The 23348-nt window shown below is 48.4% G+C and overlaps 1 protein-coding gene across 1 annotated transcript in view; it reads right to left on the reverse strand.

Moving 5' to 3' along the window:
* The window catches only part of mlh1 (mutL homolog 1, colon cancer, nonpolyposis type 2 (E. coli)), a 95588-nt gene that overhangs the window by 41197 nt on the left and 31043 nt on the right, over positions 1 to 23348 (reverse strand). The window contains exons 8-11 of the mRNA XM_038809840.1: positions 22582 to 22670; positions 20365 to 20477; positions 5316 to 5409; positions 5077 to 5230 (exon numbers count right to left, since the gene is read on the reverse strand). Of these exons, the coding sequence (XP_038665768.1) occupies positions 5077 to 5230; positions 5316 to 5409; positions 20365 to 20477; positions 22582 to 22670 (450 nt within the window). The remainder of the gene's footprint in view (positions 1 to 5076; positions 5231 to 5315; positions 5410 to 20364; positions 20478 to 22581; positions 22671 to 23348) is intronic.

Below are 23348 nucleotides of genomic sequence, written 5' to 3' on the forward strand. Positions count from 1 at the left end.
CATCTGCAAATTTACTGACCCACCCTTCAACTCCCTCATCCAAGTCGTTAATGAAAATCACAAACAGCAGAGGACCCAGAACTGATCCCTGCGGTACGCCACTGATAACTGGGCTCCAGGCTGAATATTTGCCATCCACCACAACTCTCTGTCTTCTATCGGTTAGCCAGTTTGTTATCCAACTGGCCAAATTTCCCACTATCCCATGCCTCCTTACTTTCTGCATAAGCCTACCATGGGGAACCTTATCAAATGCCTTACTAAAATCCATGTACACTACATCCACTGCTTTACCTTCATCCACATGCTTGGTCACCTCCTCAAAGAATTCAATAAGACTTGTAAGGCAAGACCTACCCCTCACAAATCCGTGCTGACTATCCCTAATCAAGCAATGCCTTTCCAGATGCTCAGAAATCCTATCCCTCAGTACCCTTTCCATTACTTTGCCTACCACCGAAGTAAGACTAACTGGCCTGTAATTCCCAGGGTTATCCCTATTCCCTTTTTTGAACAGGGGCACGACATTCGCCACTCTCCAATCCTCTGGTACCACCCCTGTTGACAGCGAGGACGAAAAGATCATTGCCAACGGCTCTGCAATTTCATTTCTTGCTTCCCAGAGAATCCTTGGATATATCCCGTCAGGCCCGGGGGACTTGTCTATCCTCAAGTTTTTCAAAACGCGCAACACATCTTCCTTCCTGACAAGTATCTCCTCAAGCTTATCAGTCTGCTTCACGCTGTCCTCTCCAACAATATGGCCCCTCTCATTTGTAAATACTGAAGAAAAATACTTGTTCAAGACCTCTCCTATCTCTTCAGACTCAATACACAATCTCCCGCTACTGTCCTTAATCGGACCTACTCTCACTCTAGTCATTCTCATATTTCTCACGTATGTGTAAAAGGCCTTGGGGTTTTCCTTGATCCTACCCGCCAAAGATTTTTCATGCCCTCTCTTAGCTCTCCTAATCCCTTTCTTCAGTTCCCTCCTGGCTATCTTGTATCCCTCCAGCGCCCTGTCTGAACCTTGTTTCTTCAGCCTTACATAAGTCTCCTTCTTCCTCTTAACAAGACATTCAACCTCTCTTGTCAACCATGGTTCCCTCACTCGACCATCTCTTCCCTGCCTGACAGGGACATACATATCAAAGACACACAGTACCTGATCCTTGAACAAGTTCCACATTTCACTTGTGTCCTTCCCTGACAGCCTATGTTCCCAACTTCTGCACTTCAATTCTTGTCTGACAGCATTGTATTTACCCTTCCCCCAATTATAAACCTTGCCCTGTTGCTCGCACCTATCCCTCTCCATTACTAAAGTGAAAGTCACAGAATTGTGGTCACTACCTCCAAAATGCTCCCCCACTAACAAATCTATCACCTGCCCTGGTTCATTACCAAGTACTAAATCCAATATGGCCTCCCCTCTGGTCGGACAATCTACATACTGTGTTAGAAAAGCTTCCTGGACACACTGCACAAACACTACCCCATCCAAACTATTTGATCTAAAGAGTTTCCACTCAATGTTTGGGAAGTTGAAGTCGCCCATGACTACTACCCTGTGACTTCTGCACCTTTCCAGAATCTGTTTCCCAATCTGTTCCTCCACATCTCTGCTGCTATTGGGGGGCCTATAGAACACTCCCAACAAGGTGACTGCTCCTTTCCTATTTCTAACTTCAACCCATATTACCTCAGTAGGCAGATCCCCCTCGAACTGCCTTTCTGCAGCTGTTATACTATCTCTAATTAACAATGCCACCCCCCCACCTCTTTTACCATCCTCCCTAATCTTGTTGAAACATCTATAACCAGGGACCTCCAACAACCATTTCTGCCCCTCTTCTATCCAAGTTTCCGTGATGGCCACCACATCGTAGTCCCAAGTACCGATCCATGCATTAAGTTCACCCACCTTATTCCTGATGCTTCTTGCATTAAAGTATACACACTTCAACCCATCTCCTTGCCTGCAAGTACTCTCCTTTGTCATTGTTACCTTCCCCACTGCATCACTACGTGCTTTGGCGTCCTGACTATCGTCTACCTTAGTTGCTGGACTACAGATCCGGTTCCCATTCCCCTGCCAAATTAGTTTAAACCCTCCCGAAGAGTACTAGAAAACCTCCCCCCCAGGATATTGGTGCCCCTCTGGTTCAGATGCAACCCGTCCTGCTTGTACAGGTCCCACCTTCCCCAGAATGCGCTCCAATTATCCAAATACCTGAAGCCCTCCCTCCTACACCATTCCTGCAGCCACGTGTTCAACTGCACTCTCTCCCTATTCCTAGCCTCGCTATCACGTGGCACCGGCAACAAACCAGAGATGACAACTCTGTCTGTCCTGGCCCTTAACTTCCAGCCTAACTCCCTAAACTTGTTTATTACCTCCACACCCTTTTTCCTACCTACATCGTTGGTACCAATGTGCACCACGACTTCTGGCTGCTCACCCTCCCCCTTCAGGATCCTGAAGACACGATCAGAGACATCCCTGGCCCTGGCACCCGGGAGGCAACATACCTTTCGGGAGTCTCGCTCGCGACCACAGAATCTCCTATCTATTCCCCTAACCATTGAATCTCCTATTACTATTGCTTTTCTATGCTCCCCCCTTCCCTTCTGAGCCCCAGAGCCAGACTCAGTGCCAGAGACCTGGCCGCTGGGGCCTTCCCCCGGTAGGTCATCCCCCCCAACAGCATCCAAAACGGTATACTTGTTTTGAAGGGGAATGGCCACGAGGGATCCCTGCACTGTCTGCCTGTTAGTTTTCTTTCCCCTGACTGTAACCCAGCTACACTTGTCCAGTACCTTTGGTGTGGCTACCTCCCTGTAACTCTTCTCTATGACCCCCTCTGCCTCCCGGATGATCCGAAGTTCATCCAGCTCCAGCACCTTAACACGGTCTCTGAGGAGCTGGAGTTGGGTGCACTTCCCGCAGGTATAGTCAGCGGGGACACCAGTGGTATCCCTCACCACCCACATCCTACAGGAGGAGCATGCAACTGCCCTAGCCTCCATCCCCTCTTACTTTACAGAATTAGCTGCCCTGTGGACCAACTGGACCTCCGCCCTCCGACTCTGCTCCCAGTCAGCTGTACTCTAAACTCCTGGTTCCCTTCACGCTCTTTGATAAATATAGGAAATTAAATGAAAGGAGTACCTTACTCCCTCCTCACCTAACTCCCTCAGTCACCAAACTCTCACTGTAGCACTCAAATGCCACAAGCTCAGCACTCAGTGCAAACAAAGTCTGCACTGTATCTAGCCCCTATTATACTGTGACTCTAGCTTCTAAAAACTGGCCTAATGCAATTAACTAATTAACAAGCTCCAGCTGCAAGTAAGTCCAAGTAGAACCTTGTTTAAAGCTGATTCAAAATTCACCTTCTTATAGACCAAACAGCAACTTTTAAGTTAATTAACTAAATAAAAGAAATACTAGACTTTAAATAACCCTTATACTCCCTCAGTCACCAAACTCTCACTGTAGCACTCAAATGCCACAAGCTCAGCACTCAGCACTTAGAGCAAGTGAATAATCTTCCACTGGCCATACTCTAATTTTGAATTTGAAGGGGCACAGATCAAAGAGCCGTGAGAGAAACCCAGGCTCCACAGGAAGGGAAAAGGAAAACCAGTTTACTTCACATGTACATGAGCTGTTAAGTGAGCAGGACATCAATCGCCGTTAATAAGCTGGATATTCAATGTTCCCCTATGTAATGCTCAGCCATGTTCTCATTGAATGGTTGAACAGGCTTGAGGGGCTAAATAGCTGCCTTCTGTTCCTGTTCCTTCAATGAAATGGCAAACTGTTATGAGTGGGAATTCCTGTTACCCATTTTCTTCTGCCAGCTGGTAAACAGTTCAAAGAAAATTGACTTGAGATGTATTTGTAAGGAATTAGTGTAATCTAATGTTGCACACTGTACCCAAGCAGCATTTTTTGAAAAAGAATTTCACTCATCATGGCCTACAGATGCCCCAAAATGCTTTGCAATGGATTCCAGTCTGAAATGTAACAGTGGGATTTTGTAGGCAAATGGGAGTTCCATTACAAAATTCAGACAAAAATAATACCTTAAAAGAAGCTCATCTGTGTAAAGTGGGAAATTGCCTCAAGTAAGGCCATTACTGGAGAGGTCAATTATTGGTGAGAACTGGATGCTTGTTCAAACTGTAGCTGATTCCCAATAATTAAAAATGGACAAACAGTTTATGGTGGCGATTTTCTTTTGTTACTCATAGGTAAACTTCACTTGTTTCTCGTTTCACTGGTTCGACAATCTAGCACAGGAGTCAGTGTGTCCCAATTGATTCATTCATTAAATCAATAATTGGAAAATTAATACTGCAGCCAAAATCCTGAATCACACAATGGGATGATGTACAAATGAAGTGTATACCAGTAAGGAGAAAAGAAAAAACAGTGGATTGAAGGTTCCGTGAATAACTAGCGATATTAGATTAGATTTGCAACCAAACAAAGCAGTATTCACCAATTACCGGGGGGGGGGGGGGGGGGGGGGGGGGGGGGAGAAGAGAGAGAGAGAGAGAGAGAGAAACAAAATCCAATAAACGCTGAGATTAAAGGACACATACAATAATTGAAAATAGAAAGGCTTATGTGGTAGGAAAGAAAATGAATAAAGAACACATAAAACAAGGGCATACATGTATTAGGAGCACAGCAAGGGTAGGGTTAGGGCCATTCACTATGAAGCAAACTTTAGAGAATGAGTGAGAGATAAAACTGTTTTTAAGAGGAGTCCAAAAAAGATAATTAAAAACATTGCAGAGGCATGGGGAGTCAGGAGAGTGGAACAAGCAGAGTGAGTTCTGAAGAGAAACACCAGGTCAGATTAGATAAATCGAACAACCCGTTTTCTGAGCTGGAACTCTCTACCATTCAAACAGCAAAAACAGACAAACGAGAAAGATTTTGAATGATTCTAATAAAAACCTGCTCAGCGACAACAATTTCATGCCCCCACGAGAATTATATATTAGAGGAAACCTGACCATGTTTATTTAGAAAGCGGTTGTAAGCACAATACTGACCTGAGTGAAGTAGGTTCTAGAAGAGTTGGAACCAAGCAGCTTACTCTCAACATGTTGCTGCACACTCTCAATGATACTATCCTCATGCAGAAAGTGTACTTCATGCTTCGTGGGATGAACATTCACGTCAACATTCTGTGGTAATATTTCAAGGCTTAAAGAAAAGTAAAACAGCCCTAAATATTGAAAATGCAATAAAAATAACTAATCAGAATTTCCCCATAATCTACCACATTTACCTCAGATACAGGAACGGGTGTGTATTTTTGGGAAGGTAGGCTGCATAAACAGCTTCAATTGCTTTCCGTAAAGCACTGGATTCCACCAAACGATCTTTAAAACAAGGGAAAGAACAATTAGCTGTGAGGAGTCAACAGTGGGTACTATATTTGAATATTTAAACTATGGCAGAACTACATTCAACTGCAGCAAGGATACACAGGATCTCAACATGATCAGACTACAAGTTGGTCTGGTGTCTGGAGATGGAAGCCAGCCTGGAACAGGCACCAATCACTTTCATGTAAATGGTTGGGGAGAGTCAAGAAACATGGGTAAAACCTTTCCTTGGTCAAAATGACCAGAAAGATTATTTTACTAAATGTGCTCCAGGCATTGAGCCTGGAGGAGTTCCCAGTGGATAGAGCAAGGTGGAATTCACACACCTCATGTTGGTTAAAAGGCATTTTGAACGATGGAAAATAGACAAGAAACAGCTTACAAATCTCAAGGAAGGACATTTAGAACACCCTCGATAAAAATCCTTTCGAAAACTGCAGGTAAACAGGAAGTGCAACTTTCCTGGCAAAGTTGGAGAATCTCCTCTAAACTGCTTCCAATGCACAACATCCTTCCTCAAATAAGGGGACCAAAACTGGACACAATACTCCAGTGACCCAAGCTGGGAATCGAACCCGGGACTTTGGAGTTGTGAAGCAATTGTGCGAACCACTATTCTACCGTGCTGCCCCATTTCCATTTCGATAATAATTTGCCTTTCTATTTTTTTCAGCCAAAATGGCTAACTTGGATTTGGATTTTGTTTATTGTCACGTGTACCGAGATACAGTGAAAAGTATTCTTCTGCGATCAGCTCAACAGATCATTCAGTACATGGAAAGAAAAAGAAAAGAAATATATAAGAGGGCAACACAAGGTAAAACACAGGGCTAAAGAGCTGGCTTTGAAAGCAGACCAAGGCAGGCCAGCAGCACGGTTCAATTCCAGTATCAGCCTCCCCGAACAGGCGCCAGAATGTGGCGACTAGGGGCTTTTCACAGTAACTTCATTTGAAGCCTACTTGTGACAATAAGCGATTTTCATTTTTCATTTCAAACACCGGCATCAGGTGAAGCATACAGGGGGATAGTGTTAATCAGATCAGTCCATAAGAGGGTCATATATGGGGCTGGTTTAGCACAGTCAGCTAAACAGCTGGCTATTTGCAGAACAATGCCAGCAGCGTGGTTTCAAGTCCCATATAGACCTCCCCGAACAGGCACCAGAATGTGGCGACTAGGGGCTTTTCACAGTAACTTCATTGAAACCTACTTGTGACAATAAGCGATTATTATTATTATTACTTAGGAGTCTGGTAACAGCGGGGAAGAAGCTATTTTTGAGTCTGTTCATGCGTGTTCTCAGACGTTTGTCTCTCCTGCCCGATGGAAGAAGTTGGAAGAGTGAGTAATCTGGGTGGGAGAGGTCTATGATTATGCTGCCCATTTTCCCCACGCAGCAGGTGGTGTAGATGGAGTCAATGGATGGGAGGCAGGTTTGTGTGATGGACTGGGCTGTGTTCACGTCTCACTGAAGTTTCTTGCGGTCTTGGGCCGAGCAGATGCCATACCAGGCTGTGAAGCGGCCAGATAGGATGCTTTCTATGGTGCATCTCTAAAAGTTGGTAAGAGATAATGTGGACATTCCGAATTTCCTTAGTTTCCTGAGGAAGTATAGGCGTTGTTGTGCTTTCTTGGTGGTAGTGTCTACGTAGGTGGACCAGGACAGAGTTTTGGAGATGTGTATCCATAGGAATTTGAAGCTGCTAACCATCTCCACCTCGGCCCAGTTGATGCTGTCAGGGGTGTGTACAGTACTTCACCACTCCACTGGACTCTGCATCTCCCGCCTGTATTCCAACTCATCGTTATTCGAGATCCGGCCCACTATGGTCGTATCGTCAGCAAACTTGTAGATGGAGTTGGATACAAATTTTGCCATGCAGTCGTATGTGTACAGGGAGTGTAGTAGGGGGCTAAGTACGCAGCCTTGCTGGGTCCCGGTATTTAGGACTATTGTGGAGGAGGTGTTGTTGTTTATTCTTACTGACTATGGTCTGTGGGTCAGAAAGTTGAGGATCCAGTTGCAGAGTGAGAAGCCAAGTCCTAGGTTTTGGAGCTTTGATATGAGCTTGGCTGGGATTATGGTGTTGAAGGCGGAGCTGTAGTCAATTAATAGGAGCCTGATGTCGGAGTCCTTGTTGTCGAGATGCTCTGGGGATGAGTGTAGGGCAAGGGAGATTGCATCTGCTGTGAACTGGCTGCGGTGGTATGCGAATAGCAGTGGGAGGCGTTCTGGGAGTATGGAGTATAATGCGCTTCATGACCAACCTCTCCAAGCACTTCATTGTGACTGAAATCAGGGCCACTGGACAGTAGTCATTGAGGCACGTTACCTGGTTCTTCTTTGGCACTGATATGGTGGTGGTCTTCAGCAGATGGGGACCTCGGAACGAAGTAGGAATAGGTTAAAGATGCCCTTGAACACGTCTGCCAGCTGCTCCATGCAGACTCTGAGTGCACGACCCAGGGATCCCCTCCGGACCTGTTGCCTTCCGAGGGTTCACTTTCAGGAAGGCCGATCTGACTTCGGAAGCTGTGATGGTGGGTATGGGTGTGTTATGGGCTGCTGGGGCACCTGACAGAGTATCGTTTTTTTTCATGCTCGAAGCGAACACAGAATGCATTGAGTTCATCGGGGAGGGTTGCACTGCTGCTGGAGATACTGCTCGGCTTTGCTTTGTAGCCCATTATGATGCTTAGACCTTGCCACAACCGCTGAGAGTCTGTAACACTGGCCTGTGACTCTAGCTTGGTTTGATACTTATCCACATTAAACTCCATCTGTCCATGCCCCCATCTCCTAGCCTATCTCTATGTGTTTATCTGCCCTTCACTGCCTCCTTTCCCACTTATTTTAGTATCATCCGCAAACTTTGGTATTCAGAGAATCCCTACAGTGCAGAAGGAGACCATTCGACCCATCAAGTCTGCAACTACACTTGTCCCATGCCCCGTGCCTATTCACGTAACCCCGCCTAATCATTTGGACCATGTTACACTGTCCCTGCTTGCAGATCATTTATATAGATTTCAAACAGTTGAGGTCCGAGAACTGACCCCTACGGCACCCCACATCCTTAAAATGTCTACCACACACGTTTACCCCACATCCTTAAAATGTCTGTGACCCCAGAATAAAAGAAAGCACTTTGCAGTTTTGGGAAAACTCACATTTCGTTATTGCTAAGGAGCCAGTAATGAACACCTGGGGACTGCATAGCCCAACCTCAAACAGAGCTTTACAATGGCAATTTGCAATTGATAATCCAGGCTTGCTAGTAGAAGTCAGCAAAGACAAAGACCCCTCACGCATTTTCCAGTTTTTGAGACACAGCCGAAGTGTGGACAACTGACTTACATCCTTTGTTGACGTCCAGGTGGAGATGTGACGGTAATGTGACCTCAGCCGTGTGGAACAAGTAACATTGCCCTGTGGAACACTACAGCTCAGGCTGCCCTTCAACATCCGACCAGAAACCACACTGAATGTTGGTCTGCCCATGTTGAAACCCTAGCCCCATTTATAATGCTTACAACCACACACAAGTTACAGCACTGAAAGAAGTCTCTCAGTCCATTGGGTCTGTGGCAGCCAAAAGAAAGGAAAAAGGAAACCAGCTGCTCATTTTAATCCTATTTTCCACCACCTGGTGCTTTTTCACAGATGTTTGTTTGCATATTTATTTTTCTAACTCCCTTCCACTATTCAGTAGATAGTACATGCCCAGCAGTGTGGCTGCCCCTTTATTTATTTTAGAGCTCAACCTTATGGTTGTATTTGATGCTTCATTTTGAAAATCATCCCTCCTCACAGCTGTAATTGATTCTTCAACCAGCAATGTTACCCCAACCTTTTCTACCTGTCGCTCTATACCATCTGAAAACTTTATATCCAGGAATGTTGAGGCCCTCTTTTAGCCAAGATCCTATTATTGTGCTCTCAGCTTATCTGCTTTATTTGCGATATGCTTCCACTTACATCAATACCGTTTAACATTGCCAAATGCCTGCGCTGTACACCTTTAAACCTGTTTAACTTCTGTCTTTGAGTGTGCTAGGATATTCATCCCACCCTTGCTCAGGTGTAGACCACCTTGCTGCACAGGTCCCATCTCCTCAGAACTGGCCCAATGCCTCAAAGCTGATTCACCTCCACACCAGCCTTCAAGCCACGTGCTCAATCACTCAATTCTTCTACTTCTATGCTCACTAGCAGGTGAGACTGGGAGTAATCCTCAGTTTCTCCCAGTTTCCTCCGGTTTCCTCCCACAGGTTAGGTGGATTGGCCATGATAAATTGCCCTTAGTGACCAAAAAAGGATAGGTGGGGTTACTGGGCTACAGGGATGGGGTGGATTTGATCCCGGATTTGATTACTATCCCTGAACACTAGCGCGATCTCTCTGCCCCCAGTCACCCCAGCCCCTGGAACCATGACTTAAATATCATTGACCCCCTTCTCTACTCTCCACCACCTTCTCTACCCTCCCTTTAGTTGTGGCATAAATAATATCCGTCCAAAGATGTGCGGGTTAGGTGTATTGGCCATGCTAAATTGCCCGTAGTGTCCTAAAAAGTAAGGTTAAGGGGGGGTTGTTGGGTTACGGGTATAGGGTGGATACGTGGGTTTGAGTAGGGTGATCATGGCTCGGCACAACATCGAAGGCCGAAGGGCCTGTTCTGTGCTGTACTGTTCTATGTTCCATGACCCCCTATATGCCCTCCCCCAGCCACCACCACAGCCATCACCCAAATAACTTGCCCTCCACTCCAAACCATTACTTGTTGACCGACTGTGTACTCTACGGGGTGGACGGTTTTGTCAAAGCAGGCTTTACTCTGTTTCCTTCCAGCGACTCACGACAAACAAGCCCCTCTTTGGCACCCCGACACTTTTTGCAGACTAGTAAAGCACGATGATCAGGATCATCCGGCTGCCCACGCGGCCAAGGCACAGAAACGGCAGAGAAGAGTCTGGCAACTGGGAGATGGTGATGATTCAGATACTGACTCTCGTTTCGGTAATGCTTTAACAACACTGGTACAGAACCCTGAGGTGTCCAAATGATGAGAAAGAGACACGGCCTAAGTATTAAGGTGTCCAAAAGTTCTGATGGAGTCTGCCCGCCTTTTTCCTTCTTTTTTCTACCACATGGTTTTAATTAATGTCGCCCGGCACAAAATTACTCTTCTGATTAGAGGGTACGATACCCAATGTCAGTTAAAGGCACAAGTTTGTTGAAAAACAGATCACTGTTCTCCCAGTCTTTATGACAAGTTTCCACACGACTACAAACTCTTCCCGTCCACCCAGGTAGGGAGTAACGGCACTAATCCCCGCCCTACCCGAGGACCCCAAATGCATGCAGTCAGTTAAGCTTGGGTAGAGGAGTAACGACACTAACCCCCGCCCTACCCAGGGATTCCACCCATTCTAATCCCGCAGCGGTCCACATGCACCTCATGTCACTTCATACGCTCTGGAATGGTTCTCTATACTCTGCGTTGCCTTTGGCAGGCCTTAGTTTCACCTTGTCTACTCTCCCTTTAGTTGTGGCATAAAGAATACATTTTGCCTCCCACGACCTCCTGGTCGCTTACCACATGCTATTTACACATATGACACAATTGGTTGCTAATCACTGCTGCTATAACGCTGCTACACGTGAACTACCTCTGACCCCTGGGCCGAAACTCTATAAAACTGGCCGCCCTGAAATTCGGCTGGTTAAGATAAGCCTCAACCACCACTGGCTGCAAGTAAAGAAAAGACTGGTCGAATAAATTGTCCGACCACTCCCCGCATCGACCACAAGCTGGAAGTCTCTGTACCTCAAAAAAGTTTTTTGCATTTCTTGTCTCTCCAAAATGGTATTTCGAAAAAAAAAATGAGGGAGTCACAAATGGTGACAATCAGGTGTAATTGGAGTAAGGAGTGAAATACAAAAAAACGTGATATTAACCAAAGATAATAACTGATACTATGCTTGCACCCCCAGGATTACATGGAAAACATAAGACACAAGATGAAGCAAGGACTGCTGACATGTGTTTGGATCATCGCTGGACTTCTGCAACTGCGCACACAACGGACTGTTTTAACAAACCCAACACCAGCCCCGAACACTAAGACACACCAGGCCACCACCAGCCCGGACACTGCACCACACAAAGATAGACATCTAAACCCCCACCTGGTGCAAAAACATTGCCAAATGGAACCCGCTTTCATACATAGTAGAGGCCCTTCTAGTAATTGCAATAATCTGCAGTGTCATTCAGACACTCCGACACCGTAAATGGCGAGCAAAAGCCTCCCGCTCACCGATATATACAGTCCGATCCCCCTGCTTTGGAATTCAACAAAATTGAACTCGTGTAACAATCACTGCTAAAAATAAACCATGTACCTCTTTAACTTTATTAGGATTAAGTAGAAATGTGATGCAGCGGCTTTAAATTTTGTACTGTATATAAGTTCTTTGATATTCACCAGCAGCATGGGAGTAGCTTAGATACTATCAGCTAGAAATCAACTGTGCGGATAAATTAAATGTTTTATGGAGACCAGATTATAGTAACCGTTAGATATGAATTAATTTATGGATGTATTAATGGAATATTAGGTAAATGTCCCAAACCATAGGATAGAGTAGAGTAGAACCTTGCCTTTACCAAGGGTGACCGGTCCACCAAGGATGAAGAGATCAATAGTGTGATCCACCACGCTTCGTGTTCAGGATCAAGAGGACGGAATGTAGCCATCTAAGATGGCCACCTGCAAAGGACCATGGGAATTATGGCCAACCCAGGACTCAGACAGATACAGAGCCTATGTGCATCTGAAACACAGGTAACCAGACCTGACCGAAACCTCCGCTCGTTTGCATTTTAATGGCCCATTTTCCCAGGATAATAGAACTCCAATCAAGCAACCGGTACAGCCACAGACTGATCGCGCCATTCCCTTTACTCAAAGCTCAACTGCCATGGTCAATGACCGCCATCAACCCGTCCAGCTACCAAGGCACCCACCCCTTTACTGGCCGAAATCGAAGACAGTGATTAGAGCCCTGTCGAACTATTGGGTCCCAGGTTAATTGTCTCAAGCTAGGACAGTTGGTAGGATTTCGCAAACCCAGGCAAAAACCAGCAGGCAAGGGAATGTTGGACCTTAAAGAAAAGTCACCTGTACTGGAGATAATTCAATCATTTCACAGGACATTAGGATAAGAAAGGGGACCCACGTCACAGAAATCATGGCTCCAGCCTGTCTGTCGGAGATTCATTGTCCAGCCCAGTGCAGGGGATAAAAACACATTAACACCCCATCCAGAAGTTCAGGGTAAAGGAAGTATGTTGAACAGAATCCAGGAGATTGTAAAGAAGCATTGTATTAGCTGATCGTTTTCCCATTAAAAGAGACCAGAAAATATGCATACTGATCACCTTGTATTGTTCCAACTGAATTGATGACATTAATGCCTACTTGTAAATCTGAAAGAACCTTAAATATATATGTGTGTAATTCTGACTATGATCAGAGCTGACATTTGCAAGCTAAGGCTAGCAGCAGAACTTGCTTCTCCCGTGTGCACACAGCAATTCCGAATAAATGCAACTTTTACAACACCACGCGGTCGCGAACAAACTCTGAGCTTTACTTCCCTCCAACAATTGGACACACTATTTTCTATCTGTTAATGAGCAGAAAATCTTAAGTGACCTGCACATGGCTCCCTAACTAATTTTCTTTTTTTTTTTAAATAATTTTTATTGGAATTTTTTACAGAAAATATAACAAAAAGTATAGCAAAAAGCAGTAATATGCAACTAACAGCCCCATAACACCCACAATTCCCCCCATACCGTAACATCACATGTATCACATTCCCCCCCCCCCCCCCCAAACAAGAGAACTTAACCATAAATTAAAATTAGATCAATCAAATTTAAATAAAATAAGCTAACATAATCAACGTTTCCCCCCCCCCCCCCCACCCGGGTTGCTGCTGCTACTGTCCCAGTACCCTATCGTTGAGCCAGAAAGTCGAGGAAAGGTTGCCACCGTTTAAAGAACCCTTGCACCGATCCTCTCAGGGCGAATTTAACCTTCTCAAGCTTAATGAAGCCCGCCATGTCATTGATCCAGGTCTCCACGCTTGGGGGCCTCGCGTCCTTCCACTGTAGCAAAATCCTTCGCCGGGCTACTAGGGACGCAAAGGCCAGCACACCGGCCTCTTTCGCCTCCTGCACTCCCGGCTCTACCCCAACCCCAAAGGTTAGTAAATTTGCAGATGACACGAAGGTCGGTGGAGTTGTGGATAGTGCTGAAGGATGTTATAGGATACAGAGGGACATAGATAAGCTGCAGAGCTGGGCTGAGAGGTGGCAGATGGAGTTTAATGTGGAAAAGTGTGAGGTGGTTCACTTTGGAAGGAGTAACAGGAATGCAGAGTACTGGGCTAATGGCAAGATTCTTGGTAGTGTAGATGAACAGAGAGATCTCGGCATCCAGGTACATAAATCCCTGAAAGTTGCCACCCAGGTTAATAGGGCTGTTAAGAAGGCATATGGTGTGCTAGCCTTTATAAGCAGGGGGATTGAGTTTCGGAACCACAAGGTCATGCTGCAGCTGTACATAACTCTGGTGCGGCCACACCTGGAGTACTGCGTGCAGTTCTGGTCACCACATTATAGGAAGGATGTGGAAGCTTTGGAAAGGGTTCAGAGGAGATTTACTAGGATGTTGCCTGGTATGGAGGGAAGGTCTTATGAGGAAAGGCTCAGGGAATTGAGGTTGTTTTCGTTAGAGAGGAGAAGGCTGAGAGGTGACTTAATAGAGACATATAAGATAGTCAGAGGGTTAGATAGGGTGGACAGTGAGAGTCTTTTTCCTCGGATGGTGATGACCAACACGAGGGGACATAGCTTTAAATTGAGGGGTGAGAGATATAGGACAGATGTCAGAGGCAGTTTCTTTACTCAGAGAGTAGTAGGGGTGTGGAACGCCCTGCCTGCAATAGTAGTAGACTCGCCAACTTTAAGGGCATTTAAGTGGTCACTGGATAGACATATGGATGAAAATGGAATAGTGTAGGTCAGATAGGCTTCAGATGGTTTCACAGGTCGGCGCAACATCGAGGGCCGAAGGGCCCGTACTGCGCTGTAGTGTTCTATGTTCTATGTTCTATGTTCTATCGCGAGTCCCCATCCTGGCTTGACCCTGGATCCCACCACCCTTGACACCGTCCTCGCCACCCCCTTCCAGAACTCCTCCAATGCCGGGCATGCCCAGAACATATGGGCATGGTTCGCTGGACTCCCCGAGCACCTGGCACACCTATCTTCACCCCCAAAGAACCTACTCATCCTCGTCCCAGTCATGTGGGCCCTATGCAGCACCTTGAATTGGATGAGGCTAAGCCGCGCACACGAGGAGGAAGAATTTACCCTCTCCAGGGCATCAGCCCATGTCCCGTCTTCGATCTGTTCCCCCAGTTCCCCCTCCCACTTCGTTTTCAGCTCCTCTACTGACACCTCTTCCTTCTCCTGCATAAGCTTGTAGATATCGGATATCTTCCCCTCCCCGACCAAGACCCCCGAGAGCACCCTGTCACTCACCCCCTTCGCGGGGATCGCAGGGAATCCCTCCACCTGCCGTCTAGCAAATGCCTTTACCTGCAGATATCTAAACATGTTTCCCGGCGGGAGCCCAAATTTCTCTTCCAACTCCCCCAGGCTCGCAAACCTTCCGTCAATAAACAGGTCCTTCAGCTGTCTAATGCCCGCTCTATACCATCCCCGAAATCCCCCATCCATGTTCCCCGGGACGAACCTATGGTTCCCCCTTAACGGAGCCTCCATCGAGCCCCCCACTTCTCCCCTATGTCGCCTCCACTGCCCCCAAATCTTGAGGGTAGCCGCCACCACCGGACTCGTGGTATACCTCGTGGGAGGGAGCGGCCACGGCGCCGTTACCAGGGCCCCCAGGCTTGTATCCCCACAGGATGCTCTCTCCATCCGTTTCCATGCTGCCCCCTCCCCCTCCATCACCCACTTACGCACCATCGACACGTTGGCCGCCCAGTAGTACCCCGAGAGGTTGGGCAACGCCAGCCCCCCCCCATCCCTACTCCGCTCCAAGAAGACCCTCTTCACCCTCGGGGTGCCATGCGCCCAAACAAATCCCATGATGCTGCTGGTCACCCTTTTAAAAAAGGCCCTAGGGATAAAGATGGGCAAGCACTGGAAGAGGAACAAGAACCTCGGGAGAACCGTCATTTTGACGGATTGCACTCTGCCCGCCAGCGATAGCGGCACCATGTCCCACCTTTTAAATTCCTCCTCCATCTGTTCCACTAGTCTGGTGAAGTTAAGCTTATGAAGAGCCCCCCAACTCCTGGCCACCTGCACCCCCAGGTACCTGAAACTCTTCACTGCCCTCCTGAAGGGGAGCCTCCCAATTCCCTCCTCCTGATCTCCCGGGTGCACTACAAATACCTCGCTCTTTCCTAAGTTCAGCTTATAGCCCGAGAAGCCCCCAAATTCCGCTAACAGTTCCATCACCCCCGGCATTCCCCCCTCTGGGTCCGCCACATATAACAGCAGGTCGTCCGCATACAGCGATACCCGGTGCTCCTCCCCCCCCCCGCACCAGACCCCTCCACTTCCCTGACTCCCTCAACGCCATGGCCAGCGGTTCAATCGCCAGTGCAAAGAGCAAAGGGGGGACAGGGGACACCCCTGCCTGGTCCCACGATAAAGCCTAAAATACTCCGATCTCCTTCCATTTGTGACTACACTCGCCATCGGCGCCGCGTAAAGCAGCCTCACCCATTTGATGAATCCCTCCCCAAATCCAAACCTCTCCAGCACCTCCCACAGGTACCCCCACTCAACTCTATCAAACGCCTTCTCTGCATCCAGCGCCACCACTATCTCCGCCTCCCCCTCCACTGCCGGCATCATGATAACATTGAGCAGTCTCCGCACATTCGTGTTGAGCTGCCGCCCCTTGACAAACCCTGTCTGATCTTCATGAATTACCTCTGGCACACAATCCTCTATCCTGGTAGCCAGGATCTTCGCCAGCAACTTAGCGTCTACGTTAAGGAGTGAAATAGGCCTATATGATCCGCACTGCAAGGGGTCCTTATCCCGTTTTAGGATCAAAGAGATCAGTGCCCGCGACATCGTCGGGGGCAAAGCCCCCCCCCCCCTCATTGAAAGTTCGCACCAGCAGGGGACCCACCAGGTCCGCATATTTTTTGTAAAATTCTGCCGGGAACCCGTCCGGCCCCGGGGCCTTACCTGACTGCATTTGCCCGATCCCCCTGACTAGCTCCTCCAACTCTATCGGCGCCCCCAGCCCCTCAACCAGCCTCTCTTGAACCCTTGGGAAACATAGCCTGTTCATGAAGCTCTCCATCCCCTCTCTCCCCCTCGGAGGTTCCGACCGGTACAATCCCTCGTAAAAGTCCCTAAAGACCCCGTTTACTTCTGTCCCCTTCTGCACTACATTTCCACCCCCATCCTTCACTCCCCCAATTTCCCTAGCCGCATCTCGCTTACGGAGCTGATGCGCCAACATCCTGCTCGCCTTCTCTCCATACTCATATACCGCACCCTGCGCCCTCCTCCACTGTGTCTCCGCCTTTCTGGTGGTCAACAAGTCAAAATTGGCCTGCAACCTGCGCCGTTCTCCCAGCAACCCTTCCTCCGGTGCCTCCGCATATCTCCTGTCCACCTCCAGAAGCTCTCCCACCAGTCTCTCCCTCTCCTTCCTCTCCCTCCTTTCCCTGTGGGCCCGGATGGAGATCAGCTCCCCCCGGATCACTGCTTTCAGAGCCTCCCAGACCATCCCCACCTGGACCTCCCCCGTATCATTGGTATCCAGATACCCCTCAATGCTTCTCCGAACCCTCTTACACACCTCCTCCTCCGCCAGCATCCCCACATCCAGGCGCCAGAGCGGGCGCTGGTCCCGTGCCTCCCCCATCTCCAGATCAATCCAGTGCGGGGCATGGTCCGAAATCGCTATGGCCGAATACTCGGCATCCTGCACCCTCGGGATCAACCCCCTGCTCAGGACAAAAAAGTCTATCCGGGAATAAACCCTATGGACGTGAGAGAAAAAGGAATACTCCCGCGCTCTCGGTCTCCCAAACCTCCAGGGATCCACCCCTCCCATCTGGTCCATGTATCCCCTCAGCACTTTGGCCGCCGCCGGTCTCCTACCCGTCCTTGAACTGGACCGGTCCAGTGTGGGATCCAGCACTGTGTTAAAATCTCCCCCCATGATCAGGCCCCCTGCCTCCAGGTCCGGGATGCGGCCCAACAAGCGCCTCATGAAGCCAGCATCATCCCAATTCGGGGCATATACGTTCACCAGCACCACCTTCTCTCCCTGCAGCCTACCCCTCACCATGATATATCTGCCCTCCTTGTCCGACACCACCTCAGCCGCCTCAAACGCCACCCTCTTCCCCACTAGAATCGCCACCCCCCGGTTCTTTGCGTCCAATCCTGAATGATAAACCTGCCCCACCCACCCCTTCCTCAGACGGACCTGGTCCGCCACCTTCAGGTGGGTCTCCTGGAGCACAGCCACGTCCGCCTTCAACCCCCTTAGATGGGAGACCACCCTGGTTCTCTTAACCGGCCCGTTCAGCCCCCTCACGTTCCAGGTAATCAGCCGGATCAGAGGGCAACCCGCCCCCCTCCCCTGCCGACTAGCCATAGCTTGGCAGATGTTCGCCCCAGGCCAGCATACCCCGCTCGACCCGTTCCCCATGGCGATAGCGCCTCTCCTCTTCCCCCCCGGCCCTCATCGGCTCCTTCCTAGTCGTTCCAGCAGCAACCCGGTATCCCCCCCCACCCCCCTCCCCCCCCCAGGCTAGGACCCCTCCTAGCCGCGACGCACCCTCCATGGTACTTCCGTGAGTCAGCTGACTTCTGCTGACCCCGGCAGCTCCCGTCAAAACCTAACCCCTCCCGGCTTGGGGTCATCCCCCTCTTGCCACACCTCCTTGGCATTACTGCAGCGCGGGAAAAAAGACCCGTAGAGGCCCTTCCCCCATCGCAAGCTCCATCCCCCTGCCCCGCAGCGCGGGAAACCAGAGGAAAGCCCGCGCTTTCACAATGCCACACCCCATCCTTCTGACGCAGTTCCCCAAAATCCAGTTTCCCCTCAATCCCCAGCCCCGTACAGAAGAGAACATATAGAACACAAACCCCCAACACTCCCCACCTACCCCACAACCATACCCAACAGACAAACCCACCCGTAAACAGAGCAAAAAGAAAACCAGCATACATAACACACATGTCGAAGTTGAAAAAGTTGAAACAGTTGGAACAAAACAGCCACAGCGGAAACAACGCCGGCCAAAGTATGTTCCCAGGCCCTAGTTCAAGTCCAGCTTCTCCGCCTGTACAAAGGCCCACACCTCCTCCGGGAACTCGAAGTAATGGTGCCGGTCCTTGTATGTCACCCACAGGCGCGCAGGCTGCAGCATTCCAAACCTGACCTGCTTAGCATGAAGCACCGCCTTCGTCCGGTTGAACCCGGCCCGCCGCTTAGCCACTTCCGCACTCCAGTCCTGGTAGATCCTCACTACCGAATTCTCCCATTTACTGCTCCTCTCTTTCTTGGCCCAGCGCAGCACACACTCCCGGTCACTGAATCGGTGGAACCGCACCAGCACCGCCCTCGGGGGCTCATCTGCCTTGGGCCTCCTGGCCATCACTCTGTGCGCTCCCTCGAGCTCCAGGGGCAAATGGAAGGACCCTGCTCCCATCAACGAGCTCAACAACGTGGTCACATACGCCGGGAGGTCCGACCCCTCCAGCCCCTCCGCCAGGCCCAGGATCCTCAGATTCTTTCGCCTCGTGCGAACGTCCAGCTCCTCCAAGCGGTCCTGCCACTTTTTATGAAGTGCCTCGTGCAACTCCACTTTCCCAACGAGGACCACGGCCTCCTCCTCTCTTTCAACGGCCTGCCGCTGCAACTCCCGAATAGACTCCTCCTGTGCCGCCTGGGTCCCAAGCAGCTTGGTCGTAGTTGCATTCATGGAGTCCAGCAGCTCAGCCTTCAGCTCAACAAAACAACGTAGGAGCGAGGCCTGTTGCTCCTGCGCCCACTTCCACCAGTCCTCGGGTGTTGCGCCGGCCGCCATTTTGTTTTTCTTCCCCCGTTTTTTTGGGGGCGTTTCTGCAGCCTTTTTCACCATATAGTGTGGGGCAAGTTCTTCCAGGCACCTTCCCCCACCGGGATATGTAGCAACAGCACTGTTTGGGGCCCTCAAAACGGCCCAAAAGCCCTTAAATAGCGGGAGCGCCGGTCACCATTTTGTTTTATTTTCACCCGTTTTTTTGGGGGCGTTACTGCAGCCTTTTTCACCAGATAATGTGGGGCAAGTTCTTCCAGGCACCTTCCCCCACTAGGATGTGTAGAAACAGCGCCGTTTGGGGCCCTCAAAACGGCCCAAACGTCCCTAAATAGCAGGAGTGCCGGCCGCCATTTTGTTTTTCTTCCCCCGTTTTTTTGGGGGAGTTACTGCAGCCTTTTTCTTCTTCCCACTCCAGGTGAGCACCATATAGTGTGGGGCAAGTTCTTCCAGGCACCTTCCCCCACCAGGATGCGTAGAAACAGCTCCGTTTGGGGCCCTCGAAACGGCCCAAAAGTCCCTAAATAGCAGGAGCTGCCGAATGTGTGGCTTAGCTCCGCATAGCCGCAACCGGAAGTCCCCCTAACTAATTTTCTGATCTGTACTTTACTCCAGCAAGATATTATGCTGGGAACAGAATCCTAATTTGAAACGTGTGGCAGACAAGGATGCAATCGTACATAAGTCAAAAGGATGGGAGTAATGGGTTAGTAAAAGGGACGGGGTATAGTTTGAAAAATAAACCACTTCAAGTAACCAGTTAAAAAGTTCACTTACGATTGATGAAAAGTAAAAAGATACACTTTTTCACTGAGTAATTTGCATTTGATATATAACCTTTCATTTTGAAAGCAAATTTTGGATCTTCAAGACACACTTCAATTAATTCCCTGCAGTGGAAACAAAACAACAGCATGAAGTTGACGAGTCTTTTCAAGATTACTAATGCATTCCAAATCTGCATAATTGAATCTCAAGTACCTTGTGGGTCTAGAATACTTACTAGTTTAGTCAGAAAATAGTTGGTTTCAGTAACATGTGTAGTTGATAATGTGCCAAATCTTTGTTATCATCAAAGAAAGCTTTCTGGATTTCCGTTGCTGCAGTTCCTACTGTATAAATCAGTCAAATTCATGCTAATGCACTCTGCCTCTATACAAGGTGGATTGTATCATAACAGGCTGTTGCAATTTCCTGTGTACAAATTGACTGCCACATTTACCCACACTTCAAGAAGTACTTAATAGGCTGAAGTGCTTTGGCATGTCCTGTCATTGAGAAAGACACTATGTGAATGAACGTTATTTCGCCATTTGAATGCAGTAACCTCCATGGTTAACAGTGTAACCATTGACTGTTAAGAATGTGAAAAGTTGATAGGAGATTTCAGGCAGATTTATCACCAAACGAAGACCTGTCCACTTGATATTATCGAAATTGTAATCAATATATTTCAAATCAGATCCTTGGAATCGAACCCAAGGAGACTGACACCTGGTTTATGTTGTTATATAGGCAGCTGTATGGGATAAGTGCAGATAAGTAGGCAATGTAGTATGGGGGAACGACTTGCCGTTGTCAAATCCCACAGGGCCAATAGTAATTGGCTGTGAAGCTCAAACATTCAATGTTGTAGTCGCTAGGAGGGTTGTACACTAGCTGTGATCCTGGAGGACTACAGCTTCCTCAGTCTGATGTTCTCTGCCAGGTGATACCATGCAATAGTGGGAACTAGTTGAGAAACTAACACAACCTGAGCTCGCAGGAAAGTGTCACAACTGCACATATCTCCACTGTTTGACTGCGGAGGAGACTATGGCAACTGCCGCAGAGATAGAAGTTGGTTCTCTCAGCTAATTCCAAATTAAAGTGGAATCTATAGTGAGAATTTTTTAAACTGGCATCGAGTTTTTAAGATCTGTTGTGGGACAAATGTTTTGCTAATGCTGGCCTATATTTAAATACTCCAGTTGCTGCCTTCACTTCCTTCCAACCAAAGTTAAAATGACCGCAAATGTCACTTTCTTGCACAGTGCCTAGCACTGACAACTGTTTCTTGTGTTCAAGAGTAGGAAGCAGAGATCGGAAAGAGATTGCAGATCTCAGAGAACCATGATGGACCTGCCGATTGGATTGCTAAGTGCTAAATTTTGTCAGAACAATGGCTCTGATAGCGGAACAAGGGCAAACCTGCCTGACCACCCGGGGAGCCGGCCAATCAAATAGTTCTTCGGTCCCAGCAGGGGCAATTTGGCAAGGGCAGGAGAGGGGTGGGTAGGTGGTTGGCGAGGGCAGGATGGGATATTGTCATGAGGATGGTCCTTGACACCAGGGCTGGGGCTCCTTCCACTCAGGAACACAACCTCAACCCTGCCATCCGCGCCCAGATCTCACCCCGAACCAGCACGGAGGCTGCCAAATTTACTGGTGATTTCCTCATGCAGTGGAGGGCCGACCCGCCACTGGTAAAATCACAGAGATGCATCAAGAGACCTTTAGGTGGCCCATAATTATCCACTTTAGAGGCCTTAATCGACTTCTGAGCAGGAAGGCTGCCCACCATAATCTCAGCTGGTGGCCAAATTCCACGTGTAAATCTGCAGTCACCATACTTTTAGCACCAAAGCAGTCGGGCAATCTGCCATGAGCACAACTCATGTTACAACTTCAAGTGACTTCAGCCATGAATCTCTGTGCTTCCCAGTTCATCAAGGACGGCACAAGGGATTTCACAGCACGTTACTACAGTCCCTAGACTTACACCCTCTGTGCTTATCCCATATTGTTATCAATATCAGGCAAACTGTCATAGAACTGAAACCAAGTCTGTTTCTTGTTCCACAGATGCTACCAGACTGGCTGAATATTTCCACCGTTTTCTGTTTTTATTTCAAAGTTACAGCATCTGCAGAGTTTGCCGTTATACTTGTCTAGTTCACTCCTACCCCCATTTTAAATTCCATGATCTAAACGTGCATTCTGAACTGACCATACCTGCTAACAGCATTCCCAAAGACTGTTCGAATATTATCCAGAGTTGAGGCATTAGGCAATGTTCTCACATCAGCAACAGTTTCACCTTGCTAGAAATAAAGCAAATACATAAATAATTGTGACTGAGTTAAGCTCATTTCTGAGAAGTTTAATTAGTTTAAAAGAGATTCACCTGAAGAAGGAGCCGTGCTCCGAAAGCTCGTGTTTGAAACAAACCTGTTGGACTTTAACCTGGTGTTGTAAGACTTCTTACTGTGCTCACCCCAGTCCAACGCCGGCATCTCCACATCATAGTTTAAAAGAGGCATTGAATTTTTTTCCATTCTTTTGGTGCTTATTGCAAGTTAGTGCGTGGGAAAAGAGTAGTTACAAATGATACAAATAATCGAGTCTAAGAGATGTCAAGCCGGTTGTGTATCTGGACAGCAGGACATGGAAATTCAGTGACTGTTCCGAGCAAACATGTCTGTACCTCCATCTCGAATCTTGCAGGCTCAGAATAACTGAGTTGAAGTGTGGATTTGAGATAACCTGACGCATCAATCAAGGAATGGGAGCTGAGGGGGCTCCCCTCCCACCTACATAACCCCCACCCGCTTTGGCCACCCCACCCCACCCCACGTGGACTCCCCACCCTTACCTCCCCACTACTCCTGAACCCCCATCCTCTCTGAACTCCTGCCCCGCCTTGGAACCTTTCCTCCTGGATCCCTGCCCTTACTTCAGCAACCCCCACTTCTACCCTCGCCTTGGCCAGGTCATGGGTG

Source organism: Scyliorhinus canicula, chromosome 10, assembly GCF_902713615.1.
Source record: "Scyliorhinus canicula chromosome 10, sScyCan1.1, whole genome shotgun sequence".
Lineage (NCBI taxonomy): Eukaryota > Metazoa > Chordata > Chondrichthyes > Carcharhiniformes > Scyliorhinidae > Scyliorhinus > Scyliorhinus canicula.